Here is a 20,756-nt window from a genome sequence, read left to right on the forward strand (position 1 = left end):
GTATCCGCCAACCCCTGCAGCCGCCAACACTATATGTCGTGGGGGTCCTCCTCAATAGGCGACCACAAGAGAAAATTAGTATGGAACATTGATCTATTTCAAGTACAGTGTTTGAGAGAAAGAAAAAAACTCCTCCCTGTGAGACTAGGAATCTAGCTCCCAACGACGTTCCCGTGAAGAGAAAACAAAACTCTTTGGAAGGAAGTGGGAAGAAAATCCAATGGATTGCGGTGGTTTAATAAGGCATTAACCCCTATTTTAGGGGGTGCACCTAAGGAAGGAAGTAGCCCCCACTTCTTTTTCAACTGAGAAACTCGCGAAGGGGGACTTCTTCTTTTTCTAGAAGCTAGCAATTAAGAAAAGGGATCGCAAAAAGAAATTACCAAGCAAGATTATTTTCAATAATAAATTTTTTACAAACTTTTGATATTTTTAAATATTTGTGAATGAGGCTCAGCTTGGCCGCCCACCTCGGTGCGCCTTGACCAGCCACTGGCTGCTGATGCCCAGCTGAGGACTCCATACAACAACAGGACGAAGAAGCTAGAGACCTTCAACCAACTGACCAGTATTAGCTGTTAGAGTAGGGTTTAAATTTTAATATTTTTATTTTGAAATTCAAATTGTGAACTATACATTGTATTTAACTTATTTTGGCTAATTTTGATTTTTTTCGTATGAAAAATATTGTCTTCAATTATAAATTTAATACAATAAAATCTCGCGCAATAAAAAATTTAAAGAAAAATTAACTAAAAATAGGGATAGAATTTAAGATGACATTCCGTCCCAAATAAAAAAAGAAAATACGTTCCAAAGGCCATCCCAAAAACCGTTAAAAAATACTACGTTCAATTTAAAAGTTACGTCTCAAACCGTCAGTAAGTCAGTTCCAAACTTATATTTTAATTATTTATTTGGGACGACATTCTGTTCCAAATTAAATAAGAAAATAGGTCCCAAAGGTTGTCCCACATGTCATCTCAAACTGTCTGTAAGGATATCTCAAACTTATATTTCAATTATTCGTCTTTTGGACGAATTTGGGACGGCTTTTATGGTTGTCCTAGATTTTATCCTAAATTATGGGACTGCTTCGGCAAATCATCCCAAAACTGTCTGGAATATTTTTCGACGGTGTGTTTCAGATGGATATCATTTCCTAAAATCATTCCAAACACCGTTCCAACAATGATATGGGAATTCAATCCATCCCAGAATTCGTCGCAAACGTCCATCCCAATAATTTTTTTTCTTTTTATAGTAATTACAGTATGGGTCATGATTATTCACAAGAAAATTTTACCCTTGGTGAAAATTATAATTTGTGGGTATCAAAATAATGAAGTGTTGAAGCTATAACATTCCACTGTCTCCAACTCAACCCCATATCATCATCCACTATCATTTTTTTTTTAAATTATTGTTTATGTTTATGTTTAAAATTAGAGAATAATGGACTTCATATGTTGCACCCATATTGTGAGATGGAGTTGTAGTCATACATTAAAAATGTACTAAAATAACTTGCTATTGGAAATTCATCTAAGTAGTGATGAGTTTAAATATGAATCCTATCAAACTATTAATAAATAAATAAAAGAACAAATAAATAGATATAAATATACAAAATATAAAAGCAGTAGATCTTAGTAGAAAATTGACTCAGGAGCCAAATCCGACAAGGAAGAGGCCCAAACACCACTAATGGCTGGCAACCCCATCACGGTTGCTAAACCCAAAGCCACCAAGGCTTAGTCACAAAGATCTACTAAAAAACAACTTAGGCTTCTCACTTAGAACCATAAAGAATCACTATAAAACTATTATATCTTTCCACTCAAGAAATTTTATTTCACAAATAACTTAGTTCACAAAGAAACGGAAAGACAATTTTTGTTCTGTCTGTTCTTTATCCGTCGAAAAAATTGGAAATATAAATAACGAGGAAGACATTAAAGCCAGAGAGAAAAAGGGGCAAGAAATCGAGAAGAGGGATAAGGGGAGGAGATAAGGAGACAGAAGAGGAAACGAGAGAGAAGGGAACAAAAGTGAGAGAAATAGGGTTAGGGTAAATTTCATATGTAAGTAGAAGTGGTTGCGTCAGGTAATGACTGTGGGCCGAGTGAACAAGTGGGTTGAGACATGGAGATGAACTTAGTCATTTAAGTGAGGAGTGTTAGGTTGGGCGCAAGGGATACGAGCCATAAATTTCTAACACTTGTCTTAGTAATTAAATAATTAAAAAATTTATATATATATATTGGATCATTGAGATTTGTCCACACTTAGAAAATTGGTCAAAACTTCAATAATTGTGAAAGCAAAATGCTTTTTTCTACATATATGTATTTGCATGATACCAAAAGAAATATGAAGTTTTATCACGGTTAATTACGATAATTAAATATTAAAAAATCATGATAAATGCTAATTAATTACAATAGTTACAACAACTATTGGTTATTGTTTCTTTAATCAAGGCTAATACATCAATTTCAATAAAAAATTATAATAAATATTTTGACTATAATTATAATTAACTGTAATGAATGTTGATTACCATGGTTAAAATTTAAATTTTTACATTAATTTTCTATAACCATAGACAATATTTATTTGTCGTGGTTCTTGAGCTATAATTGTTTATAGTTTAAGGAATAATCTATTTTTCTTACAGTGCGAATAAGTTGAATTTTATAAAGAGATCTGAGCTAAAGATTTAGGATGATTCAATGTAAGAAGATATGAATTTTAGAAGTCATATCTATTTTAATTTGAATTAAGATGGTGTTTGATTAATTTATTTAAAATATCTTATAAGATCATTCATGCAAGATTTTATAAATATTTTAAGAGTTTAAAAATATTAAATTTTATTTTAAAAATAAACTTTTAAAGTATTTGGATACATATATATGATATGAAAGTTTATAAAATATTAGAATATTTGACATAATAAACTTTTTTTTTTTGTGTAATATAACTTAGGGTAAGGAAGTGTTTGAAAGGACCGTTGATGATCGATGATCCTAAGATTTTTGAAAAACTAATATAGACGTTTTTGTACTCTAATACTTAAATTATTAATAATTTTGACTAGGACTAAAGCAAAAATATATGGAAAATATGTGAAAATTATTAGACTAAGTGAAAGAATGACGAGGGAAGTGCTACACAAACAAGAGAATAGATAGCTTAGTGAGCTAAGGCCGTGTTTGCTATGGTAGGACTAAATGGTTGATTATAATAACTTAGGATTAATAATCATAATTTATTGCTAGTATTGTGAAGATCACTAACGTATCTTTAGAAGGGTTCAAAGTGCTGAAAAACATGGGCTATATATAAAGGCCTGCAAGAATCATATTCCAAATTGTTTGTGATAAGAAAATCATAGTGGGGTACGTAATATGAGGTCTATATCCCACCAATCACACCCTTTGGATAAGACATTAGCAATCCACAAATTCCCCAAGATTCCCATTTCATCTGAATATTTTCCTCAAACCCTATTTCTCCAATTTCAACATATATCAATTCTTGAAAATAAAATAAAATAAAGAGCAAAAACAAGGCTCACAAATGGCAGCTACAATGGCTACCTCAATAGCCAAATGCTTCAACCCTAACACAAAATGCAACCACCCCTCCAAGCCCACCAAACAAGTCCCCCTCCTCCTCTCCATGCAAACCCTACCAAAAGCCCTCACCACCACGTCCCTCGCTGGAACTGCCTTTGCCGGGGCGGTTTTCTCGGCCCTCTCCACCGCCAACCCGGCCCTCGCTGCCCAACAGCTGGCGGAAATAGCCGAAGGCGACAACCGTGGGATAGCCCTTTTGCTCCCCTTAGTCCCTGCAGTGCTGTGGGTGCTGTACAACATATTTCAGCCAGCCCTTAACCAGATCAACCGAATGAGGAGCACTAAAGGGGTGATCGTGGGGCTCGGGCTAGGCGGGCTGGCTGCATCTGGATTCCTCCACCCGGCAGAGGCGTCTGCCAGAGAAATTGCCGCCCTGGCGGAGGTGCCGGCCGACAACAGAGGGCAGCTTTTGCTGTTCGTTGTTGCACCAGCTATTGTTTGGGTGCTGTACAACATTTTGCAACCTGCTTTGAACCAGATTAACAGGATGAGATCAGATTGAGGAAAGTAAGAAAAAAAACAAAAAGGGCGGGGGGGGGGGGGTCTAAATGAAGATGGATTTTTGGTGTGTGTGTATATATATATATATATATATATATGCATGAATTTGCAAGTAATTGTGGTGTTGTGTTGATTAATGAAAGGTTTTATTACTTGAACAGTTCTTCTTCTGTAATATCAGAAAGGACTAATCCTCGTACTGTAGTTACATGAGATACTATGTAATAATACTCGCATGATTAGATTGGGGATTCACGAGACTTTGGATATGAGTTCTAATTTGTTGCAGAGTTTAGTACAATTCCTGCTTCATCCTGTTCATTTAACATTAGGAAAAAGGTCAATTTTAGTCATGTAGGGGGCAACGTTTTTTTTTTTTCTTGCACGAATTGATTTTCTTAATTTAGTTCTAAAATTTTAATCATTTTAATTCTTTTCTGCTTATTTGGTTAAAAATTATATTTGACTTACCTATAATTCAATTAAATTTTAGTTTTAATCGTATAACTTAAGAAAATTGATATTTTTAGTCCATTAGGAAGTTTTCCTACAATAATTTTGGAATTACATTTTTTCAGATTCTATACCAATACCTTAAATACTGATGTAGAATCCAAATTTGTAGGAGTAATTAAGCACCGTACAGCTGAAATGATAAGAGTGAAATTGGTAATGATAACATCTTATGTAATTTCCAACTTTAATTTGCTTTTAATGAATTTCGTACATATGAAAATTTCAACTAGAATTGTGAGGTTTAAGCCCACTACGTACCCTATGTTTCACCAACCCCAGAGCCGTCCACCAAATCTCAATCATATTTATTTATTTTTATAGTTAAGCATATTCACTAGCTAATTAATGGTTTTTTGTTTATTTAGATTTGATTTGTGTCAGGATTGTCAGGACCTCAAGGACAATCAATTCTGCGTGTTTGGGACCTAAAAAAGTTAACCCATGTTAAATTTATTTAGAGGTCTCTGAGTAGGATCATACGATACTTAAGTTAGTTCGGTGCGAGATCAAGGGAAAAGTTGAAAAATATTCTCAATAAATAAGTTTGGTATATTTATAGGATTAAATGTCCGTACTTGTAAAGATAGACGGTGTCATGATTTTAGCCTTTTATTTATTGAGTGATCGAGAGTTTTGATTTTAGGTCAACGGGTGAAAAGTATACGGATCCTTATCCTAGTTGAACATTTGAGGTCCTACAGGGGTATTATTATCTTTTAAAAACCCCTCTTAGATCAGATCCCTCTCAAGACTAGTATTACAAATTTCTCATTATATATTAGTTGGGAGAGGAATTCTTAGGGTATTTATAAAGTAGGGTATACAGTTCCCTTAGATCGACTTCCTAAAGATGGATGTAGACCCGTAATGTTAGAATTATGACACTGTTCATGATATCCAGAGGAGGAGATCTGTGTGTGGGTGTTCGATAAAAGACCAACCAAGAGAAACCCACAATGCAAGAGATGTGTGTGGATTGGGTGATGGAGAATATTTCAACTCCCCATACGTACATCAGTTAGGAGAGGGGTCTTAATGGTGTTTATAAAGTAGTATATATCTCCTCTTTATTAATAGACTCTTTTTGAAACGGATGTAAACTCGTAGGGTACGACATAACTATTTAAGGATAAATTGCACAATCGTTCCCACATTATTGTAAATAACAAAAATCGCCCAAGGAAATAGGGAAGACATGTAAAAAATTAAACTTGGGACTTAAAGAAATGTAAAGTTGATGAAGGTAAATTGTTGTTCATGAATGAGTATACTATATTGAATTCCACTTTATATTTAAATTTGAATTTACTTCAAGCTATTGATTTATGTTCCCCTCAAAATATAAAAAGTAAGTGAGAACGAGTTTTCTTGAGACTTGACATAATTATTAATATTTTTTTATTATTTAAAAAATTACAAGTACTTTATTAACTGTAATTTGTTCCATTATTCTTAGTATAGTGATAGATTGAGCAAGTATTGATGTATGGCTTAATTTATTGAGACACTGATGTAATCATACAATTATTGCTTCAAATATATATATATATATATATATACACACACATAACTAGCCAAATAATAACTACTATTACGGACTTACAATAGACCAGGAACTAGAATTAAACTATATAGACCAATCCCATACTTTTGATGGGGTTTGAACTCATGATATTTTAATTATGGGATCTCAACTTCATCAATTAAATTAGAGCTCGGAGTTAATATATTGGTTTTGGAAGGCAATATTAAGTATTTTACTTATGATCAATGCCTTCAAAATCAGAGAGTCAGCCTTATTAATTAGGAGATGAGTCATCAATATATGAAATTAGTAAATTAGTTAATTCTTATTTTAATAAAATTTAATCAAATCAAATTAATTAAATAAATACTATAATACACTCTATGGAATTAGCTATTGTACAAATTATAATTATATATCAATCACATAATAATATATATTAATGTAAACAAATCTAATTTGGATTAAATTTTCTCCTTAATTAATCTTTAATATATATATAAAAGCCATCCCTTTTTAGCACACTTTTAGTTATGATTTATGTATGGATCGAGTCAATGTATTCTACAAAAAAATAATAAGATTATATTTTTTGTTTTATAATTTAATTAATACTTTTAATTTTGTAACTTACCTCATTTATATGTTTAGTCTTTTTTAATGAATATAGTCTTGAATATCTTACATTTTGTCTTTTTTTTTTTTTTTTGTAAATTTAGTCATTTATTAACAATTTTTATCCTAACAATTCATAGTTACAGGACCAAAGATAAGATCTATTATAGAGTGAATGGGGCCAAAATTGTCAATACAAGACCAAATTAGTAAATTTATCAGAAAAGGACCAAATGTAATATGTTCAGGACTAAATTCTTCTGTAAATGAAATAAATTACAAGATTAAAAGTACTAATGACCTAAAATTATAGAACAAAAAATGTAATTTTGGCCCCAAAAGAGAAAAGAAGATTTGGCAAGTGATATGCTTACACATGGAAAGCATGCATGTAATATAGTCTCCACCTGTTCTCTTCCCCACCCAAACACACAGAAAACAGAGTGAGAGACATGCAACAATTACAACATCCCTTCTTCCCTCTCATCAAAACTCTACATCATTATTACACACACAACACACACTCAAAGCCATGCAGCAGCCTCAAACATGAAACAGTACCCTCTCACAAAATCCAAATTCTTGATCATCTTCTTCCTCCTTCTCCTCTCCCTACCTCTCTTCCTATTCATCTCCCACAAGGCCGCCCTCATCGCCGCCAGCCCACCACCGTCTCTTCCCATCCCAGGCCTCAAGATCCGACCCGGGTTCTCCTCCTACGACTCCTACATCCACCACCAGCTCAACAAAACCCTCAACCCGAAACTCCGGAAGATATGGACGACCCGGGACTGGGACCGCAAGATCCGGGTCTTCACGGAATTCTTCGACCATCTGAAGCAGAAAGGCTTGCTGTCCAACTCCTCCAAGGCTCTCTGCATCGGGGCGAGAATGGGGCAAGAAGTGGAGGCTCTGAAGCGGGTCGGGGTGTCGGACTCGGTTGGCATTGATCTCGTGCCGTCTCCACCGTTGGTCGTGCGCGGGGACTTCCATCACCAACCGTTCGACGATGGGGCTTTCGACTTCGAGTTCTCCAACGTGTTTGACCATGCATTGTACCCGGAGAAATTCGTGGGGGAGATCGAACGGACGTTGAGGGCCGATGGGGTGTGTGTTCTACACGTGGCGCTGTCGACGCGGTCGGATAAGTACTCGGCTAATGACTTGATGAGCGTGGAGCCGCTTAAGAAGCTGTTTAAGAGATCCGAGCTGGTTTATGTTCGGACCGTTGACGGGTTCGGGTTGGACACGGAGGTCGTGTTTCGGAAAAAGCGGGTCACACGTGCCCCATAATTCTTGTATTTTCCAGATTGTCTATTTTTTTATAAAAAAAAAAAAAACAAATTAGGGATTTTAGTTGCCTTGTTGTTTAATATTTTAGTGAATTTTTTAAAATTAAAAATATAATTAAATATACTTGTAATATAAAAAAATATTAAGACTCACATTATACACATAAGTGGCGTAAAAGAACTCTTCAGAATATAGAGATATAAATGAATACGAGTACTATTTGATATAAGGGTCAAATACAAACACCTCAACTTTTTTCTTCTAAAGTTATATACTGTTAGAATAAACTTTTTGTCACTACTTGTTATAATTATAACCCTAGTGTATCTATAATTTTGTAAAGTATTTGTGTATTTCGGTCTCTCTTTGAGGGTGTTAACGTCATTTAACATTGAAAGTTTAAGGAGATAAAATTCTTCTAATTACTTCCTCTATGCAAGCTCTAAGTTTTCACACTTTTTTTAATCAAAATTATATAGGATTCTTTTTTCTTTTTATAATTGTTATCTGGAATTCGACATAAACGAATTAAATGATAGTTTTGAATTTCTTAAAACTATATTTACCTTAACTCTTAACATATCGTAGTAAAATATATACATATCTCGTGATTTAACTAAGGCTTGTAGTGCACCCTGACTTAGTATTATTATTTAGTTGAAAAGTTAGACTTCATAAAATACTAACATTCAAAACGCAATATGCATTCACCATGACGTAACATGAGCTCTTCTGATCCCCTCCCTCTCTTGGTCAAGGGATAAGATAAGGAGCAGACATCGCCAGTTGGTTGTGATCCAACTCCTCGTTATTTTCCTGTTCTCAACAAATTCATAATAATATGTGCTTAATCCAGTAAAACAGAAAACCAACTGCAATACAAGAATAGAATTTTCCTCTTACAACACCAAAAATGAAGAATGACCATCTAATTTCTGGGCCAACATGTTGTTGCAAGTAACCAATGTTATAAGGGGTTCTAAGCTGCGTGATGCAGATACGCGATACAATACAAATTGTTAAATTAAATCACCGGTTAAGGAAGGAAGAACAACTTGGGTACAGACAAAATGAAGCGGTCATACTCATGGGGTTAAGTGGGTTGACTATCAGGAACAAATTCCATGGGCTGGCTATCATGCTGCTGCTTGAATTCATTTTGAGAGGATAGGTGGAGCTTGGCCTTCTTGAACCGCTTTGAGCTTTTTAGGATCATATCCATCGTCATGTCCTTGGAGGCAGAAATGCTGCTGCAGAATGGCCATTGCGAAGTTATACAAGTTTCATAGTGTAATAACAAGGGGAAAGTGAATCAGAACAAGGCATGTAAAGTCTGTACAGACACACGGTTCATTTTATATTGAATAATGCTACTCAATAAGGTACTCATTAACCAAATATTTCATGATTTGAAAAGGTGTTGTCACCGGGCAATGTTACACAATACTCAAAAAGCAGATAGTTGCAAGACTTAAAGGTTAGAAATAGATGAAGGACTTACTCCAACTTTGACGTGGATTTTCCTCCAGTAGATCTTCCTTTAGCATCATCTGATCCTGCAATTATGTAAACAAATTACAGCATCCCCACCTAGTTGGAAGAGAAGTTTCTCATGTGATGTCCGTACCTAATTACGCAGATGGGGAATTTTTCTCAACCACAAATGGGACCAATTTGCATCAGCTGGACATGCTCATTTAATAGGATATAAAATCTTACTCAACACCAATTTTCCCAAGCATATCATAAAACTCTTAACACTGATGAAAAAGCTGACTTCTACCAGAATAAATTCCTGAAAGCTACAGGAATAAACACTTTTTGGTGATATTATAACATACTCCACCCCTACATGCCCCCCAAAACAGCAAGCATAAGAACATTCATGGAGCTAGATATATATCACAGACACACACACATATATATATACATATCAGTTAAGGAAATAAACTCAGCAGAAATTTCTCTCATGTTGGAGAAAGTTGAATTTGAACCAAGATTAACATACCATTTCCAGTTGAGTCCTGGCTCAAGTCACTTTCACCTACTGAATAGCTTGACAAAGAGGAACTGTCTGATGGACTGAGGGTGCTAGCATCCGAATGCACAGCATCATTTTCATCACCAGAACTTTCACCACTATTGTCCTGAAAAATTGTTCCTGATTTGTTGAACAAGCTCTTCTTCTGTGGAGTCTTCATCGCCATCTTATGAGTTGCACTTAGACCTGACTGCAGTATTTTATTTCCTCTCTTTTCATGAAATGCCTCAGACCTCTTTGAGCTCGATTTATCCAGAGATGTGTTCTTTTCCTTCTGGGAAGAAGATTTAGCAAGAATCTCATTGGGCTTTTGAAGAGATGTTGTCTCCAACATCCCACTAGGGCTAGAATCATTCGTCCTCTTCCCTGAGACTCTTAAAGATCTTGTGATGGAATTAGGAATCACATCTTCCCTATCAGAATTCTGTGCTGAGTCTCCTGGTCTCATTCCACTAGTCTTCTTAACACGAGATTTCTTCTCACTTTCCAGATTTTCCAACGACTTGACTGCTGAGTTCTGTAATTCAGTTGAGTTGCTTACAGGAGGTAAACCATTGTCTCTAACTTTTTTCCCATTTTTTGTCTCCACATTTGATTTGGTTCCTTTTTTAACCCTGTCAGTGGAATCTGCTTTATCCTGGTATTGTCCTGGCACAAAGTACTGCTTGAAGTTAATGCCTTCACCTTCATGCTCTGATGTTCTTGCCAGATCACCAGCGTGATCGGCCGCCCCCCCATGCATCTCCTCAAGCTTTTCTTGACTTCTACACGACAGAACTTGGGATGAGGCTACATCTCCGGCCTCCAATGCAGTATTTACAAAACCAATTGATTCTTCCTTGGTTGTTGATACTACAACACCAACTTTTTGATCCTTAACTGGTAAACTTTCTTGGATATCTGATTCAGTTGGGTTTCTCTTCTTTCTTTTCTTTTTAGCTTTGTTATCTTTATCCTCCGTATTGTCACTGTTCTTCTCCACCTGATTGAACTCCAAAATATGATATTCTTTTTCTTTGGCAGGCATATCTGCATGGCAGTTACTAGCAGAGTGTTTTGTCTTTTCCTCCACCTCTTCCTTCCCACTGGCCACATCTTCCAAACATTGCTTAGTTTGAGTCAATATCATAAAATTTGCCTCATTTCTATTAGCAGTTGGGACTTTGTCAATAGCATCTGTCGTGGAAGTATCCAAGATTTTCACCTGGACATTCTTTCCTTTAACGTGCAAGATATTTTCTTCCTTGTCAGTTTCTTCAGGGATATGATCAGTAGATGCGCAAAGCAAACCTGAAGAGCCACTGACCACATTATCAGTTTGTTCAATGCCTGACTTCTCTTGATTAGTGTCTGCAGACTTCTTTGCTCTCTTCTTCTTTTTACGGCCACTAGAGATTTCAGGTTCCATAACAGCATTAGTATCCAATAAGTGCGGCAAAGTACTTGCTTCTTTCAACATTAAATTTGGATCAGCATGGTCTGAAGTTTTTTTGTATGATGCCAATATCACTTCATTATCATGGTTTACAGACAAACCTTTTTCTTCTTTCTTCCTCCCAGATTTACGTGCTTCAGTAGAGGGCTTCAAGCTTTCACCTTTCCTACTATGCTCCGTATCTGTTGCACCCTGGATCTTAGCAGCTGTCTTCTGGGCTTTCTTTTTCTTTCTCCCAGTGCCATCAGAATTGACATCATCAATTGCACCACCGGCATCCATCAATGAAGCAGAAACATTGGGTACTTTATTGGAAACACAACCCAAATGTTCGGTTGGGACATCATGGCCAAGTTCACACTCCTGTTTGCTGTTCATACAACTTTCATGAATTATACTCTCTAGTAAAGTGTCCTCTTTCCTTTTATCAGAACCTAAAAGATTTGGAGAGTTCAAAGCGCTCTGTATATGGCTCTTGTTAGCTGTAGCTGGTGAAGATGTTCCCTCGAAAGCAGTGTTGTCTCCAACATCGGGTTGACTGTTCCTCACACCTATGACTTCAGCAGTTGCCTCGGACATAGTGGGTTTTCCTTGTTGCTCATATACAAGCATACTTTCTTTTCCTTCTTTCACCACATCAACCATTGGATTCCCACAGGCAATAATCTGAGGCGTTGATGTATCTTTTCCAGGTTCATAATCCAGGGTGCAACTATCTCTCATACTAGGTGGTCTATGACATGCATCTTCTGTGTGCCTTGTTTTACGCTTCTTCTTGGCACGAGACTCAGGATCCATATAATTTTCCTGTGAATAATTATTGCTTTGAGAAACTGTGGTCTTTTCCAAAGATTTCTCAGCCTTAACGCCTGCAGTTATTTCTGAAACTACATTCTTTTCAGTAACACCATCTTGCAAGGACATTGGAAGGGCGGGTATCTTGTTTGCATCAGAAGTCAAAGCTCTGCAATCATCATCAACACCCCCCACTTCTGGAATGCCAGAAACATCAGCTGAAAGAAACCAATTCCGTTTTACACTATGGAAGGCACTCCAGACGATCATATTGTCTGGTAGATGATACAAGTTTGCTCTACGTTTTACCTACCCAAGTTACAAACAATATTAGCATTGGATATTAAATCCTCCTAACACACCTTTAAAACAGTACATATACCTTCATAGAATGGATGCGTATCTCCCCAATTTTTGGAAAGCACTGCACATGTTCCAACGCTAGCTTCTCTGCATGCACACATGTAAAAGAAGTTCAGCCTGAAAAACAAACATTGATCTACCATCGCCTGAGCAAATTCGAACGTTCCTGAAGAATTATAGCATAAAGATTTCGACAAATATTTTCTTCTACCTGTTTTTCCACCAATCAGACACTTAAAGCGTCCAACTTAATCATTGTTAATGCGATATCAATTTTCTTCATATAAGGAACTCATTCCAATCAAATTTCGCATAACAAAGTATTACAATAAAGAAAATCAAAGGACCAACGTTATGCAGTCATCTTAACAAATTACTACGTGCATCACATTTTAACTAGAATACCAAATATAGCAAAAAACACAAAAAAAAACTCTCGAAATCAATATGCGCAAAGTGAAATAGAAAATTTACTTTTGAAATCCGATACTGTGTCAGAGTTAGAAACAAGCATGGCGAGATGGGTGTCGAGGCTGGTGTCGACGAACACTGTGCCGTACTCCACCGCTGCGGCCCCTGTACCATCGGTATCCGGCTCACGTCGTCGCTTCGCCATTGATGATCAGAGATTGCCGTTTCAGATGCCGCTGAGGCTGCAGCTCCTGAGGGTTTTTAGGGGTTCTACGAATAAAAGAAATCTTCAAAATGTAACTGAACATATAAACTGGAGCCCCACAGATGAACGGGCTTGAGTAATTGGGTTGGGTTTTAAGATAAAAGTCCAGCCCAATATTGAAGACGGGTCATTCGGGTTCAAGTATTGGACCCGATTACTAATTTGCCTTAAGAGCGTTTGCAACGATCCAAAAGAAATGTTTATCAACTTATTAATAAAAATTTTATTTCTATTTTTTAACTTTTTAAAATTAAATTAATTTAAATAAAAAATTATAAGGTACTTCCTACCAATTCATTGATAAAATTGAAAATAATAAGTTTTTTTTTTTTTTTCAAACAGTCTCGATTTTTATTACTACTTAACTTAAAACTTCAATTATATTCCCTCTCTAAAAATAGAAACTCCTGCAAACACTCCATAATTTTATTTTTCAAAATAATGGATTTATAATTAAGATTTTAATATCTCAATGATAAATCTTTTAAATTTATTTCAAGAATTGCATGTTACCAAAGAAGATTTTAAATCATTGAACTCTGATTTTGAAGTATATCTTGTGACATTATAATAAATTTTAAATTTATTTAATATAGAGTTATTCAACATTGTTTTAATAATTTAGTTAAAAAAATATTTTATTTTATATATATATAGGCTTAATTGTACTTGTTGTCGTTTAATTATATCTATTTGGCATTTTAGTAATTTATATTTTTAGGATCGTACAATAGTTTTGCTTATTTTCAATTTTTGTGTATTTAGGACACATTTAGCTAGAAACTATAAGATTGGTTGGAAAGTTTCACATGTCTTGCACATATCAGAGATGGGAAAAGTATTACTTTAGTCCACTAAGTATGCTTAATTTTAATTTTAATCCGATAACTATGTTCATTTTTGTTTAGATCCAGTAACTTAAAAATTGCTTACTTTTAGTCATCTGGCAGATTTTCAGACAATTTTACCCCTATGAGTGCATATGGACTAAATTTGCCTTTCAAAAGTTGCATAAGAGAAAAATTGTCTGAAAATATACCAGAGGACTAAAAGTAAGCAATTTCGTAAGTTACTGGACCTAAACAAAAAATGGACATAGTTATCAGATCAAAATTAAAATTAGACATATTTAGCGGACTAAAATAATACTTTTCCCTATCAGTGATAGACTGGCTATCGATTTTAAATTTTTCGGCTAAATTTATTCTAGATTTGTAAAAACTAAAGATATGCATGACTATTTTGCAACCGTAACAATATACTAATAATTTTATTTTACAGCGTCAGTAAATTTGATTAAGTATATATAATAGCATTTTCTGTAATATTATTTTTCTTGAATTATAAAATAATTGTTTTTTTTTTTTATGATTGATACGTGCACTAATATATTAAAATTGATTATACATCGCAATTAACGCCCAAAAGGCCGCAGCGTTGCTGTTTGCTTCTGAGTTCTGTTGCATGCATATAAATGCAAGAAACTGAATAGGATGTAATGAATCATATGACCAGAATGCTCTTGTGACTTCTTCAATGCCCCAGCACTTTTTTAAACTACGGACAACACAAGATTTCGTGTCTTTTTATTTTGGAGATACACGAAATTTGGTGTAATTACACGTTAAATTTTTGTAGTTTGGAAAATTATATTTAACGCATTTGAAGTTTACTTTCATTTGACAAATAAGTCCCGTTGTTAGTTATAATTTACCGAATTTGCTGAAATTAACAAAAAAAAATTGTATTTAACCCCGACTGACTTATTACAGGTCAATTTAGTTATTTTATGATCAAATTATTTTCATACGTCTTCACGCAATAATGCATGTGTAGAGGTATATCTTTACGGTTATAAGAGTAGTTTAGTCCAAAAAAAAAATTGTTTGAGCTGCAGTAAGTCAGTAATAAGTTAATCGATGGTAAATATAAATTTTTATTTATTTTTTTTATTAATATAAGCAAAATTAGTAAATTCTGACCAATTGGGTGACTTATTTCACTATAAACAAAATATGATATTAGCGACAAACTATCAAGTGACAATTTTAAAGTTATCATTAATAATATATATTAAGTGACAATAAAAATTATTATTAACATGAATTAATGACAAAAAATGTACATAAAGTTGTCACTAAATACAATTAGTGACATATCTATAGTGCCAACTATTATTTGTTTTACTAGATCGTCACTATTCACGAGTCACTAATTGTATTTAGTGACAACTTTGTGTACATTTTTTGTCATTAATTCATGTTAATAATAATTTTTATAAGATAATAAAAATTATTAAAATCATGAAATTTTTTATTGTGACAAACAAAACAGTCTTGTCAGTAAATATATATAATTAATAACAATATTAAAATTATCACTTTATGTTTTTTGTCACTAATATTCTATTTCCTTGTAGTGTCTGTTAGATGGAAGCAAAACGCAAATGTGTTAGATGTAATTTTTCAAACCACGAGAAATCTACGTGTAATTACACCAAATTTCAGGAGAGGGGGGTGTAATTATCCATTTTATTTGGGTTGTTTTGACCCACTCTTCGTACAATCAAACTCAATATACGTGGACTCATGATGATTAATGAATCATTCTTAAATATGTAGCTCATGAGAAATCATACAATTAAAAAAATTAATAAACATTCGTCGTTTATGGCTCAAGTACAATTTTTGCTATCCTAATATTTCTTACGACTTTGAATATTCCTCTTTTACAACCTATCTAATTCATACATTGAAGAATTATAATCGGAGCCTTTCTGGTGTGAAGAATTAAAAAAATATGCACATCGCACTTAATAATAAAATATAATATATTTTGTGAAAAATAAAAAATAAAATTGTACCAATGATTTTATGGCATGGCATAAATTAAGTAAATTTTGGTAGAAACATATTTCAAATATATCTTTGAAGAATTTAACATAAAGTTTAAATGAATAAAAAAGAAGTATTATATACAATATATGTCGCTACTTTGGTTGAGGTGTTAAAGTTGCTACTTTGATTGACAATATCTACATTGATTGAAAGCCCTCAAACATACTTATTTATACATAAATTGATCATTTCTGTTAATTTTTTTTTATCAATAGTATATTGAAATTCATACACATTTAAAAAATAATAGAAATTATTTAAGAAATTATCAGTTATGACCCATTCTTTATTTTATTTTTAATCATTTTATAATTGAGTGAATATAATAAAAATTTATACTACCACACACATCGAGTATGCGCCGATAACTAGTTGCGATCAAATTTATGATATTTTTCATAACAAACTTAATTATAAAAAGAAAGCCATAGAAATAAAATCAAGTTAGATCAATTACACTGTAAATTGAATTAATTTTATTTGTATTAACGAAATTCATAATTCAGAATTTTAAATCAAGCTATAGTGACTATATTTACACCCCTAATCTATAATTTGTTTGTAGAAATCATCGTCATCTTTTGTATAATTACAAAAAGCACTCTTAAAAAAGTATGGATAATTTGTGTAATGTTGTCCAAGTTTCTGGGGGTAAGGGTAATTTGTCAAAATATATGGATGGTTGTGTAAATAAAGCCGATGTTTCTAGTGGATACATATGTAATTTTTGAAAAGACATAGATGATTTGTGGGATTCAAATTTGTCAAATATGTCAACAGAGGTCGGGGTTAGGAGTTCGAGTCCCACCAGACATGTGAGTTTATTATAATTTATTCATTATTCATTGTTATAACGATGTTTGAATCGACATATTATTCAAATTTTTTTAAATATCGAGGTAAACATATATATGGTTCTCTCAAACTCTTACCTCGACTCCAAATTCGTTGATTCAAACGCAACAAAATCAACGGGGTGCGAGTTTCATTCTTGTGATTCCAATGGAGAGCCGCCAGGCATCAAGAAGAGCGTCAGGCAACAGTGAGGCGACGAACCACTGGACGGAGTGAGCCCAGTAAGGGGTGCACCTCGCTCCACGCCCCACGAACCTAACTGCTGCATCCACGTACTTCTCCGCCGATGGTACGAACAACGACGGTTTCTCCACAAAAGCCACTTCTGATGCCATTCTTGTCCATACGTATAATGGTACCTGGCACTGTACGTCTATGCCGTAGCTCTTGTACTCTACGTATAAGCTTCTGGATAATTGATCAACATACCTGCACGAGAAATTTGATATATTAGAGAGCTTATAAGCTTTATAAAATTATTTGATAATTTTATTTTTATAAAAAAAAAAAAAAGAGAGCTTTTAAAATCTCAAAATAAGATAATCAGGATCTTATAATTAAATTCTTTAAAAAAAAAAAAAGCTTAACTCATTTTTTTTTAGTAAAATCTTATAAGCACTTTAATCCTAATAATGAATAGACAAATACTCTCACCGATTATATAGTCCGCGTTCTTCCCCCAAAGTGTACATGATTTTAAATCCTAATATTAAGTTTGATGACTTATTTTCTGTTATTATTACAATATGACTCGCTATATATGTGCGTGTGCGTGTATCAAATACTATAATATTTTATAAGCTCTTATATCTTAATTATCCAAACACTTTAAGAGCTTATTACTATAAAAAAATAATAAAGATTTACTACAAAAAATCAACTGATAATATCAGTACTAATACTAATTACATATATTTATTGACAAGAACTTTTATTTTGTTACAAAAATAAATTTCATGGTTCTAATAGTGACTATTATTTTGTAAAATTTTCTATTAATAAAAGTTAGTGACATGAGTTGTCATTAAAGACAATCAATGATATATATAGTGACGAGATACCAAATGAATATTGTCGCTATATTGTATGAGTTGTCGCTATAGACGCGTCACTAATAATCTATATTATGACAACTCTTATGCACATTTTTGGTCACTATAATATATATTAACAAGATAAAAGTTATTATCACTCAAACTATATTTTCAGTGACAACTTTAAATATATTGCTTAATACTTTGTCATTAATATTATATTTTTTAGTAGTATATTTTTAAAATAAAATTCAAACTCTTAATTATGTAAGAACTATATAAAAATTTTCAAATAAGTTTAGCCTAATTAACACCTTATAGCTGCAGTTTTTTTCTTGCCTATAGTACATTTCGTTGCATATTTTTCAGTGCAGAAAGGTATTAAGTTGACTCATGTTTCTGCGTGTGATATACCAAACTTTATGTAAGAATTGGTCGCATAGACAATTAATTCAGGGAAAATTTTTTTAACTCAAATTAAATTTAAATTAATTATACGAAAAATTTAATATATGTACAATATAAGAAACGTGTACGCTTGTTATGTGATTGATTTAATTCGATCAAATTTTATTAAATTAAAATATAAACCGGGAGAGGGGGGGGGGGTGTTAGATCGACTTCTTACGCTTTTGTGGCTGCGTAGATAGCGTAGAGAGGATGAGAAGGTACGACAATGGATGCCCCGGAACCAATATTCACAATTGCACCTCTTCCTCTTGCAACCATTCCCTGTACAACTGCTCTTGTTACATAACTAGTTCCTTCCACATTAACCCTCACTAACTTCTTCCATATTTTCTCGTCGACCTCATGAAAATACATGGCTCTCGGATACGTTACTCCAACGTTGTTTATCAAAATCCCGACATCAAGACCCTTGATCGCCTCCTTCATCCCACGAACCCTAGAGATGACATCATCTCTTGCGAAATCCAGCTCGAAAATCCTGATCTCTACCTCAGGGTACGTTTCTTGGATTTCAGAAGAAACCCTATTGAGCTTGTCTTGGTTCCTGCTAACCAGTACTAGATTCAAGCCCTTTTCGGCAAGTTTGAAGGCAAACGCTCTGCCTATCCCGTCGGTTGAACCAGTGATCAGTGCCCACGAACCGTAGCTCTTCAGATCTTTGGAGGGTTTGATGAGTGTATGGAAAATCCATTTCAAAAGAATAGTGGAATTTTTCACAAAGGAGAGGAAGCCAATGGAGGAAACCAAGATTACCCAAAGAGGCTGAGATGTTAGGTAATCCAAGCAAGTTGAAACCATGTTTGCTTTTGTGCCTGGAGTAGGCTGTAATATAGGAAGAAAGTGTTAATGCGTGAACCCTAAAAGAGAATATTAAAAGCGTTACCTAAGTTCTCGAGTACTCGTCAATTTAATGGGGGCGGCATTGATCCACGCTTTCTTTCATGAACATCTCCACATATACATAAACCTACTTTAGTTAATGTGATGGTCCTCATGAAAGTTATATAAAAACAAAAAATTAACTATTTTATTAATTTCTTCTCAAGATTAAATTAGAGTAGAGTTAATTTTGAGCCAAATTATAATTTTATAATACACACCCAAATTTATTAAATTGTTTTGAACAAAATTTTATTTCTCAATATAACTGTTTTAAAATTATTTTTTTAATAACAAAATCACATCAAACAAGAAATTTTAAATTCAAATTTCACTGTTGCACAACGACAGTGTTCCACATGAGGAGTCTCAATTTTTTTTAAAAAAAAATTCACATTCAAGTTCAAATGTAAGACGTTACGTGGAAAATTTTGAGCCCAAATTATTGGATTGTCCCTCAAGAAACACTTAAAAATTTTCATTTGTACGTGAAGCAGTGCGTCAGAGATATGAAATGTAAAATAATTTTTTTTTATAATTTAAATTTGATTATTCAACAATTATACAAAAAATCAAGCACACAAAGATAATTGTCTATTATTATATATAGGTAGCTTGGAGGGTCTTTAATTTTCAATAATGTTGTTACATAAAATTGCTCCTACACTAGAAATTAAGTGCTTTGTGGACAATAAATATAGTTTATGTTTATTGACTTTAAAATTCATCTATTTTATCAAGGTAATTAGGTAATTTTGCAAATAACTTGGTAATACATGTTTTTTTTTATCAAATACTTCCACATCAATATATTTTTTTTTACCTAGGGATAATTATATATGTAATTACAAAAACTATCCATGACAGCCAAAAAATAAGGATAGCTTGTGTAATAATATGAATGTTTTGGGGTGTATATGAAATTTTTTAAAAAAATATGAGTAATTTGTGTAAATGATATTGATAATCTGATGACAAAATATAAATATGGGGTGTAGAAAATTATCCGTTTTACCTATGATCCTTACTTTCAATTTTTACATCTTAATTATTTATCCATTTAAAAAAAAAAGACTTATGCAAAGACATACATTGATAATTTTTTTAGCATGACAGTACTCCTAAGTTAATTAGAGAAACCCGCTTTTAGTTAAATGCAGTGACGCCAATAAGACAAATACCGGATACTGAAAGTCTGACAAAGATTGGAGCATGC

At 33.5% G+C, this 20,756-nt stretch overlaps 4 protein-coding genes across 8 annotated transcripts; 2 read left to right on the forward strand and 2 right to left on the reverse strand.

Annotated features, from left to right (window-relative positions):
- Positions 1-3,489: 3,489 nt before the first annotated feature.
- On the forward strand, positions 3,490-4,424 carry LOC105168347 (photosystem II reaction center proteins PsbY, chloroplastic). The gene has a single exon (XM_011088402.3). The coding sequence runs from the start codon at positions 3,586-3,588 to the stop codon at positions 4,144-4,146; it is 561 nt and encodes a 186-aa protein (XP_011086704.1). The 5' UTR covers positions 3,490-3,585; the 3' UTR covers positions 4,147-4,424.
- A 2,822-nt stretch (positions 4,425-7,246) lies between these two features.
- Positions 7,247-8,157, forward strand: LOC105168348 (S-adenosyl-L-methionine-dependent methyltransferases superfamily protein). The gene has a single exon (XM_011088403.3). It carries the CDS (start codon positions 7,351-7,353, stop codon positions 8,092-8,094), a length of 744 nt encoding a protein of 247 aa, XP_011086705.1. The 5' UTR covers positions 7,247-7,350; the 3' UTR covers positions 8,095-8,157.
- A 793-nt stretch (positions 8,158-8,950) lies between these two features.
- On the reverse strand, positions 8,951-13,405 carry LOC105168349 (uncharacterized). Of its 5 annotated transcripts, none has more exons than XM_011088405.3 (5): positions 13,203-13,405; positions 12,748-12,815; positions 10,103-12,674; positions 9,596-9,650; positions 8,951-9,341 (listed from the first exon to the last, which is right to left on the reverse strand). In XM_011088405.3, exons 1-5 carry the CDS (start codon positions 13,342-13,344, stop codon positions 9,188-9,190), a joined length of 2,991 nt encoding a protein of 996 aa, XP_011086707.1. In that variant the 5' UTR covers positions 13,345-13,405; the 3' UTR covers positions 8,951-9,187. The 5 variants fall into 5 exon arrangements, 3 of the variants coding, with proteins under 3 accessions (XP_011086707.1, XP_011086706.1, XP_020551869.1); XM_011088404.3 differs by having other exon boundaries at positions 8,951-9,344; XM_020696210.1 differs by having other exon boundaries at positions 8,951-9,344; positions 12,748-12,845; positions 13,203-13,342.
- A 3,712-nt stretch (positions 13,406-17,117) lies between these two features.
- On the reverse strand, positions 17,118-19,567 carry KCR2 (beta-ketoacyl reductase 2). The gene is made up of 2 exons (XM_088883188.1): positions 18,819-19,567; positions 17,118-17,585 (listed from the first exon to the last, which is right to left on the reverse strand). Exons 1-2 carry the CDS (start codon positions 19,457-19,459, stop codon positions 17,270-17,272), a joined length of 957 nt encoding a protein of 318 aa, XP_088739314.1. The 5' UTR covers positions 19,460-19,567; the 3' UTR covers positions 17,118-17,269.
- Positions 19,568-20,756: the final 1,189 nt, after the last annotated feature.

The sequence above is a fragment of the Sesamum indicum genome, linkage group LG8, assembly GCF_026168435.1.
Source record: "Sesamum indicum cultivar Baizhima isolate 11 linkage group LG8, ASM2616843v1, whole genome shotgun sequence".
Classification (NCBI taxonomy): Eukaryota; Viridiplantae; Streptophyta; class Magnoliopsida; order Lamiales; family Pedaliaceae; genus Sesamum; species Sesamum indicum.